The following is an 11,738-nucleotide window of genomic DNA, read 5'->3' as shown; positions in this document are numbered from 1 at the left end:
ATCTTGTACTTTTTGCATCACACGCTTATAAACACATAAAATAGTAAACATATTTTGTATATTATCAGCGAAACCGGATTTTGTATATAATAAATTAGTAATATGAAATATCTAATGTATCTTTATTGTTTTAAATTTTTACATTATTTAGAATTCTCATTCGTTTTTCTATTTTGTTCTAGCCAATAATATTAATTCCATTGCTCTGATAGCTGGTAGGTGTTTGTTATGTAATGAAAGTATATTATACTTTTAATTATGTGTTCTATTAGCATCGTTAAATTTTCTGATAACAACGAAGACATGATAACAGCGAAGACATCGAATTCTTGTTTTTTTTTTTCGGTAATACCGACCTGGGTATCAACGATCGCATACTTCCTACAGACCATGTATTTTTAAGACCTTCCGTCATAATTCTACTCTTCTTCTATTTGACACTCCTTTTTACCGCCCTTCGAAATGCCTTCATTTTTTTAACCAACCGCCATGATCACTATCAGACTTCTATTTCTTTTTAATTTAATTCTCCTCTTGTGATCAGCATAACTTCTACTAATCCTTCAGTTGTCTCCCCGATGTTCAAACTACGACAAAAAACTACTTCATATAGTTTCAAGTCAATCAGTATAACGATCTTATCATGTAAAGTAGAATACATTCGTTTTTAGGTATAATTAAACAGTTGCTATGTACTCCCGTATCAATTAATGTTGTCTGCTTGAGGTCATGCCAGTACGTTCAAGTTATTTATGGATTTCTTATTATTAGAAATGAGAAAGCGATCGTTGTATTTACGCTATTGTTCTTGTTATACAACGAAAACAATTGCTGTATGACGTGATTACAAATGAAACATAATTATTACAACTTTGTTTAATTAATTTAAATTAGAATTTAATGTTAAGAGTGTCGAGACACATTGTAAAGTTCCCACGATGATGATCGCGGCGGCCATGTTGAATAACAGTCATTCGTTGTATTTAAATTTTGTCTAATGGCAGTGTAAAATATTCCGTAAAAGATTTTATCATGTTCACATAAATGGTACGCAACGAATTCAGCTTAGGTATCAAAAAAGACAAACAGTGGGAAAGAGGAAGATAAAATCTGCAAGTACATTTAATATATCATTACAATTAAACATTTCCTGTCAAATCTACAAACGCCTGGGAACCAAACTCAGTCGTAATGAGCAAATAAACACATCAAACAACAAAGCGAGCACAGCTGTTTTGATTGACACTCCCGATAGCTGAAGACTGTTATCCGAATGCCCCATTTCTCGAGTTTGTAGATGCTCGACTACTACACTCGTATCGAATGATAAATTGTTGAAATGTTTGTGTATGTGAATATTAGTAAAGTGTTCCGTTATAACGACATTTTTAACAATGGGAGTATGGAGTTTGTTTTAATTATCTTCTTGCGAATCACACCTGGCTACAGTAGCTTTAGTTGATACTCGTCTAAAGCTTCCTTCTAAAGTCTACCCTTAGTCTTAGAAGAAAGGCACCGCTATAATATACAAAAATAAAACATTTATTCATGTTCGGCTACTAAGTAGTAGTTTTTGGACGTCAAAGATGTACAATTAGTATTATAATACACGAAAATCATTGCTTAATCGAATAACATGTGCAATATAATCCAATGAAAAAAATCAAACCTCAGAGTAGATTTGAACTTTAGTGCAGGGTGGAACCCGCGGAACACCTACGGTCAATACAATTAATTTCCAATTTTTATATATATTTTCAAATTAAATTCAATTGCCATTAATTCATCGGTCATTGTAAATAGCAGAATCGGGGCCCTGCATTAATTGTAAATCAAGCAAGTAAACCCGCTCTTCCACGTGACCTATATCCATCTAATAAAAATATTAAGTATATTAATTATCCATGTTTTGGCACTTATTTGTTACCTGCTTAAAATGACTTTAATATCAAATTTGATAGGAGAAATAATGACGTGTATCTATAATTTGCGCATAATTTTACGTTGATAACAATTTACGCAGTTTGCAAAAAATAAATAATATTATTTAGCATTTATGCCTATTAAAGATAAGGTATAATCCTTAACCTTGGGGGGTATCCATCTTACAATATCTAAGATTAATTATATCCTACCGATTTTAAGTAATTTAGAAACAAATAACTGTAAAAAGATTTTGTCTTAATAGTCTGAATTAGTTATATAACTTAGTAGTAAGATTATAAATAACGAGAATACCATATAGAAATAAATATCCGTTATTTATATATAATTTCAGCACTGTTTTTAAAACGGTTAAACGTTAATTAGAATTTAAATACAAAAACTTAAAAATAATTTAACAATTATCTTTTACAAAAAATAACAAGTATCACAATTAAAATTTTATCATTATTTTAAACAGAAAAAATGCTAATTGACGCAGAAACATAAAAAATGCCATTGTTTATATTTCCATCAGATTATACGTGAATTATTACGCATTTTGTCGAAAAATTACTTATTTTATATTCAAGTAGGGTTGCAAAAGTTTTATGGTATTTTATATTCTTGAAGTAATACTCTTTTTGTCGCTGGAAGCGAGAGTAAGACTTTTGCATTAGGATCATAGAAAACATACTTAGAAGATAACATCTAGTGGTTTTATAAATGTTTAACTTGAAGCCATTAATCTTGCATTTATGACAAAGCCATTTGAACTATGATCTTTGACACAATCTATGTTGGATATCTGCTGATTTACGGAGTGTCAGCAGAAAAAATCTATTACGACGAATAAAAACCTAGACGATTTACAGGACCGATGAATACAGTCAAATATGGTTAATTAGTTTTGGAGCTAAAAAAAGTAGCGTCCGCATTTTACTGAAAATTTTCCCAACATCAGTATTATACATATTTGAAGCAATTCCGATATGTATCTACTTACTTTATTTATACTGGTGATTCCTATCGCCTTTTTTTGCTGACTCTACAAACTTTTTTTAGTTTCTTTGTTTCTTTTTTTACTGCTTCCACGTCATCCACGACCTTGGGATTTCATGATTCACATGAATTATAATTTAATCTTATGCATTAAATATTTATCAGTTATCGATAAACGGCGCTCTTCTTAGTCTATAGAAAACATTAAAAACGATAACCTTATGCTTAGTTGCTCTTGAATACCGTTGCTACGTTATTAAGTTTATATTTCCGCGGAAAATTGTTAAGATTTAATTAATTAATTAAATTTATCGTGATGGTGATGAGAATTTTGAATGACATCACATCGCCTCAAAATGAGCTGACAAAAATCAATTATTAAAAGGAGCTAATGTACATTTTAATATAATATTTAAACAAAGCTTTACACGTCGTTATACTTATTCAAACGTCTTAAAAAATGTATCTGAACAGCCCATGCGGCATTTTACGTATAACCGATGGAATGAACGAATGTAGAGCAAAAATGCCTTTCAAAATCAACAGCTCCAACACCCACATTGTTCACGATAAGCTAAATAACAAATACAACGCGGGAACTTACGTAGTGAAATAACAAACAAGATCGTAACGTGAACTGTAACCTCTTTTGATAAAAACACAATAACACACAGATATTTGACTTCATACCGCAACGATAGATTAAAAGTTGATAACGTAGTGTTGGTTACTGACCTCGATATTTCGTGAATTAATTTTATTCATCCTGAAATGGCTGAAGTGGACTTGGGTAATTTCCTTCACATTTTAGTATTGCCAATGAGACACGCTTGAGCAATGATTTGCCGTCGATTCGAGCGAAATACTCGGTTTTGGTGTTTGGAATCTGATTTGCCGATAATCATTTGGCTAAAGTTGGAATGTTGGATTTTAATTTAGAAATTGTAATTTTAATTTGGAAAATATTTATACGATTTCGTCATGCCATCGATTGTTTGGCTTTATTCAAGAATCCCGAAAAAGAGTGCGGTCTCTAAACTCAATTTGAAAACATTCAACAATGGATGCATTGATATTGTAAAAACAGGAATACAATGGTATCATAGTCCTTAATAGTTCATTTTCGTCTCACATTCCAAAAATTCTACCAAACTGCGTCCTGCAAAGCATTTTGTCCTCTTGTAGTCCAAATCTTACTACAAACCTCAAATTATCAATCAGTGCTAGCTCTTTAGTGCTAGACCTTAATTCCTTTATCGCGTTTGTCCCCTAAAATCTGCATAATGCTAATTGATGTTTTTCTTTTATCAGGCGAGCGAGCGAGTTCCGCATCACATACGGCGACATGCGGACGACTCACGACGACGTCGACACGTTCGAGCACATTCTGAACGTGACGTCACATAATGAAGCATTGCTCGCATATTACTATCTGGATGGTGAAAATAAGGTTGGTGTTATAATCATCTTTGTATATTCCAATTGGATCTATATGGATTCGAATTTGTGATACAAAGGAGTTTCGTTTTCCCTGTTAAAGTATTTTGTACATTAGCTCCGGTAAGAAGAGCAAGTCAATATAGATGAAAAAATTGATAGATTGAAAGCTAAATGGACACAATTATAAATCAGACTCGAATAATGATTCCGCAAACAGTTTCCTAATTTTTCATTTAGTAACATCAAAACTGACCTCTTTAATATATTGGCAAGTTTCAATCAATCGTAAGAAATGTTTTCATATTCACACTCATTTTACTTGCTTTTATAAAACGTGCTGCCGACTTTCTGTTTGCCAATATCCCGAGTGATTCTAATTAGCATACTTGACCCGCGCTATCGGCGGCCAATGGCGTAAGCGATGATGACGCGGGCATCGGGCGACCGCCCGCGTACGAAGGGTTATCGCGATAATCACTGGATGAAAGAAATCGTTGGTTGTTTACCTTTTACTCAAGATTACATGTGGTGTGATCTTAGTACTTATTATTAGATGTCATGTTGATTAACCCTGACAGTTAGTGCATTGGAAATGGTGCTTGACAACTGTTTGTCCATTTTTCTGTATTCAAGACTTGGACTTATCTGTCAGTTTTTAATTGAGAAAATTTATCGTTTACCCTGTAACTTTCACCGAATCTGTCAGGCGGACATATTAAAGGATAAGATTAGCTAATATAAAGGATCAGTTGTAAATAATTATTGTTTAAGGTCCTGTAATTTTTCAGTTTTAATTGAAATATTATGCAAATAGTATCTGTTATTTGCAACTATGTACGTATATGAGTCACACGTCAATTCCTATATTATCAACTAGATTCAGGACAACAATTGTTACGGACAAACTATTGCACAAAAGTGATATTATTTAAATTATATCAGACCCTAATGTATTGTCATCTCTTTTTTAATCTAAATAATCAGCAAAATTATCATAATTTACAACGAATAAAGCTATATAAACTTTAATAAAATATATAATTTAATCTTCGATTAATCTATCAATAAAATGACGTCACAGTTTTGTAAATAGACGTGTTTCTTAAGAAAGTTTCCTTTTTGTTTCTTTAACGAATAAGTATATAATTAATTAGAAGAAAATGGTGATGTTTACATTAAATTATCGTGTTCGAACTTCGTTCTAGGCGTGAGTAATAGGTGATATCGTTTATAAATATGACAGCGGTTTCTTTGTTTATTTGTGATGTTCAGATGTTTATAGTTTTGTGTCTTTATTCAACTGGGCCCGTTCCATTGCTTTTTTTGTTTGTGTTTGTTTAACTTTATAACTAAACTCACTTTAAAACGACTCCTGTAATAAGGAATTCAATCCTTGTATTGCTGTTGGTTACACAAACATTCAAGTCACATGCACTAGGCCAAGACTCAGAATGAACATTCGTAGATTATACAAGCGCTTGCCCTACACAGGGATCAAACCCGCGTTACTACGGGTTTTCGTCTTTAATAGTGTGTGTCAGGATATGACGAACTACCCAACTGTTACGTGTATACAACATTAAACAGAATTGTCCGTTTCTGTTTTACAAGACATAGTCAATCCATGTTGCTTAATATTACAACAAAGTAATGAGGAATGTTCTAGTATCTAGTAACAGTAGTATCTGTAAATCAGTTGCGTTATCATCTAATTACCTAATAATCGGTTCCAACTGTTTTTAAGATCTACAAGATAATTATAAGACATTAACAAGAGCATAAAGCGGCCACTCTATAATTTGACACAAGAAAGTAAAGTATAAATTAAATTCATACTAGAAAATAAAATTTTGTCCTATATTTTCTCTAGGGCTGGCATTAATTGACGTCAGGATATTTCATTTTACAAATTATCATTTTTTATCAGTTTGGACAGTACTTTATTGACCTAATCTACCTAACTCATATGTTTTATCACGATACGTATAGAATATTGTGACATCCAAGTTTGTCCTCAATAAAATTGTAATACAATAAGTTCAATTTGAATTTACATATATTATGCAATTCGTTGTTTTTGTTAAGTTGAATGAATACAATTGGATCATTACATTGTTACAGCACAAAGGTTATTTAAGAAACAAAGTTTTAAAACGAATTCCGCAAGCAAATGTAAATAAATCATAATGATTAGCCTGCCGTTTAGGCAAGAAGTAACTATTTATATTTGTCAAAATTCCTATTCAACAAATGCATAGAAGTCATGGACCAATCGGTCGGTTTACCATTAATGACTGGACAAAAACAAAATCCTCTTCTTTTGCAAATAACTTTAGTAATTCGTAATTTAAACCGTATGTCTCGAAGAGTTTCATAGACATTCTAATTAAATTATTAAATGATGAAACGGTATCTCACTCGTATTTATCGGATTTGCCGATTTGGGTCCGAAACAAGTTGGGCAATCTCGATAAATACGCGTGAGTATAGCAATAACAATTTCTACGTTTTTACTTCTTGACTAATTAACACCGTTCTATTTGTTCCAGATGAAAATGACGGAGATATACGACGTGACGGACGCCGACACGGATGCTGTCCAGTCGCCGATGGAGCGCGACGTCAACAAGCAACTCGAGTTCGACAACGACTGGAGCGGCGAACTCATTGCTGATGATGGTCAGTGTTACTTCTTATTGTTTACTGGCTGGTGACGTCATTGTACATATTACATGGCGTATTTATAATGCAAATGGAAACTTTTTGGGTATAATAACTATACTGTGTCAGACCAAGACTTAAAATAAAAGTTTGTAAAAAGGGATAGTTTTAAACTTGTTCTCAATAAAGATTGCCTTAAGTTTCATAAAAATGTTATTGTACTTTTTTTCACTTCAGGCAGTAAACACTAATGAAGATTCCCTTTATTTTGTTGGCCCTTTTTTCTGTGGTTTATCACTGTTACAGCAACAAAGATTGACAATAATTTAAACATCCTATGTATGTTCATAATACATTAAGTCTGCTTCATCACATTTCTCATGCATGAATTCATTAGAACTATACCTTCCTAAATCCTTTGTCACCTTTCATCTCATTAATTCCATTAATCCTATTCATCCCCAGATTCTCATAGATTTCGTCACTCCCACGCTTCGCACAAGTAAGTGATCATTCATTAACAAAATATACCACTTCCAAAAATGCAATCCATCAGTCACCTGTAACTAACATTTATTTATCTGTGACTGGCTATTATTCATGCATATTATGTTTGTATTTAAAATATAAATATATGTATGTTTATCATTTGTCTGGTTACTGTAGTACTGGCCCTTCTTAGTTTGGAATTTGGAGGCTTACCACCACGTCTTTTATAATATTAATTTGACTTTTTGGGAGTTGGTTTTGGTTTGGTTGATTTCGCCACGCCAAACCCACTGTGCGCGACCTGTCGTGGTTTCGATCCCCGCGTAGGACAAGCGTTTATGGGATTCACGAATCCTTGTCTTGAGATGACCTGACCTGGATATTGTTGTGCATGTGGTATTGTATTGCAGGAGTTGTTCAAAAATATTGCAGTTGTAATATTAACGTGACAGCCCATTCTCCAACTCTCATGATTCTTCCACGCCCGCAATAATTACATGAAACTGTGGTAAGATCTTATTATTAATTTATTATTTTGTCTACAGACGATTTTGACATGGAGGCTATGGACGACGACGCTTTAGCCGACAGGAACATATTCTCTGACCCGGAGAGCGAGTGGAACGCCAGGCGATCGGTGTCGCACTCTGATAGCGATGGCGACCAACCGGAGTCCGATCGGAGAGGGCCTTATATCGAGTTAGCATAGTGGAGTACTCGATTACAATCGATACTCTAGTCGATTATCTTTTTGGTCCAAAAACAAAGCAAATTATTTCTACAAAATATAAGATCAGAAGGATAGTCAACTATCAATGTTTAGTTAAACTAAAAGAAAACGAAAAAAATACGTTTTACTAGAAATGTGATCATATTTGACATATCAACGTTCCAATCATATATTATAAATATGTTCTTCTACTTTCTTAAAACGATCATAAAACTATATCGGACATTATAGCTTATCTGTATTAGATAATATCATCAGAACCATGCGTGGAATAAGCGTGTTCAAGATCTAAACGTGATCTAATACTTTCATTACCAAGAGATGAGAATATAAATAAAAATTATTACATAACAGCAATATTCTAAGAATAATATTGAAATAGATTGCTGAACATAAAGCGTTAAAGTTAGATATGATCACGTTTCTGCATAATGTAACAACATACAAATAGCCAGTGATTTGTGATTGATCAAGCGAATGATTTAAATTATATCGTTAATGTACCGTGATACGAGATTTTTCGCAGACGTCTTTGGTTTTCGCATAGACTTTGCTTAGAATTTTCAGTTTTATTTTTATGTCTTTTCATTTTGGGAAGAGACCCGGTCCTTTTTGGGCGTATAAGGGGACACAGGGCCAACAGGAAGCCTTGTTGGTAATATTATTTTTTACACTTTGGGATCATGTTAATTTTCTTGAAATGACAAAATAGTCTTGTAAAACCAGTTTCTTTTTTCACTTTTCCTATCTATTCTTTATTAAGGTTATTAGTTCCAACTTTTTTTCCTTTATAATTATTTATCACTGTCAAGTTACCCTACTTTAAAATGGACCAAAGCCTGAAAGACTTTTTGTCTCATCCAAATATCTTATTTTCTTTTCATATTATGAACGTTAAAGTTTCATACTGTTCAACAGACATCTGTGTTAAATTTCTTGTATCCGTAGATAGTGTTTAGTCAAGTGATCCTGGCTTAAAATGTACTAAATAAAGTACCGATCTCGTTACAATGCAAATAAACCAACGTAACAAAACATGTATATATCTAATAGGTATTTTGTTTATTGTACTTTAGGTATTATGTCAAAAAGGCTATGAATATTACAGGAATTTTATTCTAAATGTTATACATTAAAATTCTCAAGTTGTCATTCCCATTGCGTGTTAAATTATCACCTTCTTTTTTTCTGGTGGTAAATAAGTTAACAAATTAGGACATAGAAAAAACAGAAAAACATGTCAAAAATTACATTTTGTTAAACTTATCTACCTCCAGGTATTGCCATATTTATAAAACATATTTTACTGTATGCAACATTATTCCCAGTACAATCAGAGCTTTTGAATTTTATAATGTCTTTGTTAAAAAATTGTATTTATCAATACAAGAGAACGACGCAATATTGGGTGGTGACAGTGTTATTATTTTAGTTTAATTTATTTTATAATATTTGGTGTGGTGGATTGAGTTCGTAAAAATAGTGACCTGATATTAGAAGGAAACATTCGATATTGATTTTTATTTTTCTTTTCTCCAAAACCTTTGAAGTAGGGCTATTGGATTATACCTAGCAACGCCTTTTAAAGTTATGCTGATGCATTTATGAAAGCGAAATGTCTCTCTACACAGCGTTGAGTGACGTTGCTCTTTCACAACTATAGGAGACTTTCTTTAAAAGATAGGGTTATGCCCAGGTTTTCATTAATTTATTTTTAATAACATCTTCAATTCATCACATCGCATGTAACTCTAATGTGATATCAAGATTATTAAAAGTTATTATCTTCTTTTAAGGTCTAGTTTAATAATTTAAATATCAATTGTTATTAGTTGATTACTCTTAAAACAAAGGTCTTTGCGCACTAGACAACATGTTTCGCTCTCTTATTTACAACAGATGACAAATTTTAATGATCTAGTGATGTAAGACCCTTATTGTTAAGACTTGTTGATAAGTTCGGTGTAAAGTGCCTTAACAATGTTACCATGTGTTACCCTTATATTTGTATCTCTAATTTATTATATCAGGGATGTGGATTATTCTGAACGAATTATGTTGATCACTATTTGATACCAAAATTTATTTATTTAATGTCTACGGTTAACGACAAGTCAATATGCATTTTCTTCTTACTTTTTCTTGATTTATGAGTTTAATTTGTAATTTCCTTTTGAAGATACATTTAATATCGATATTTTTGTATTGGTTCCGAGAAATGCTTAAAGACTTATGTATCTGACTGTGTGTTCTGAACTGAACAGCAGTGTTTGCACCCAATTTTAGTGGCGACTTCTGGTGGACATTCCATGAACTACTAACATGATTATATTTAGTGTGATGACCATATGTATGAGTGCAGCTTTTTTGTCTATCCCTGGTATAGAGGAGGTTTGATAAGTATTGATTATAATATTATATACATGTTATGGTCTGGTTAATTAGATATTATTTGTAAATAGTATCGTTAAAAGTTTCGTTGTTGATGAAATATCTGATCAAATGTTCTGCTAGTGAGAATGTCAATCGACTTTCATTTCTAGTTAGAAGTGTTAAGGATTAAAATACCAAAAAGCGTCTTCCAAAGGTTTAACTTCGACTATAAATTATTTTTATCAGATATTTGTCATTGGTGGCGTTATCAGCGAAGAACTCTGTAAACGACTGTCACAAAAATATTTTTAATAAAACTATAAAATGAACGTTTCTGGTTGTTTAATTCCCTCACAATACAATATGGTATTTATAGTATAATGTTATAACCTATGATGAAAAATTATGTACTGGCTGTTCTTTTCACCTCGCGTCCACGATTGACTATGCATATTTTTTTAAATAGGGATGTGCTACAAAATGTCAGTTGTTGAGCTGTGAAAGTCGAAAGGCATGTTTGTCCATCGAGAAGAAAGAGCGAAAGTGAAGCAAATCTCAAATGCTTGGTACTCAAACGTCATTAGAATGACGTGCACACGTACCGGTCGTAGTAAATCCTATCGCGACCATCGTAAAGCTAAGAGATTTAAAAAATAAACATACGTCAATGTCACGTATGTTCTGATTTCAAACCGACGTCTTACTATATTTTTGAGCAATTATTCATCAAAATACATATATATTTGCAGAAAAATTTTAACGATATTACGAGCAAACAACCGCGCCGTTTTGCACGGTATTATTTGTGATTGAATGTTTTTTTACTTGTTTTTTGAACATGGTCGGAAAAGGGAGCGAGTCGAAGAGTAGCCGGATATTTCATCAATGTTACTTGAAGTGTTGCAAGTTGCAGAACCTTACGCCCTTGAACAATGTCATACCGTCTGGCAACGGCAAGGTGCTGGACTTCTGCGTGGATAGAATCAAATATGCGGACTGGCCACCTATTTTAAATGCACTCAGCTGTGATTTAAGCCTGCATTCAGTTTCTGTAAAGTGTCGACAGCAAGTCAAAACGGGTAACATAACTGACTCAGCTTAGGAAATGGAATTTTCTAAT

The 11,738-nt window shown here is 32.7% G+C and overlaps 1 protein-coding gene across 1 annotated transcript in view; it reads left to right on the top strand.

The window, feature by feature from the left end:
- The window catches only part of LOC113508562, a 29,841-nt gene that overhangs the window by 12,503 nt on the left and 5,600 nt on the right, over positions 1-11,738 (top strand). Inside the window, 3 exon segments of the mRNA XM_026891676.1 lie at positions 4,237-4,375; positions 6,915-7,044; positions 8,061-8,228. Coding sequence (XP_026747477.1) covers positions 4,237-4,375; positions 6,915-7,044; positions 8,061-8,228 — 437 coding nt within the window.

The sequence above is a fragment of the Trichoplusia ni genome, chromosome 2 (assembly GCF_003590095.1).
Source record: "Trichoplusia ni isolate ovarian cell line Hi5 chromosome 2, tn1, whole genome shotgun sequence".
In the NCBI taxonomy this organism is placed as follows: Eukaryota; Metazoa; Arthropoda; class Insecta; order Lepidoptera; family Noctuidae; genus Trichoplusia; species Trichoplusia ni.
This window is presented reverse-complemented; position numbering and strand designations above follow the sequence as displayed.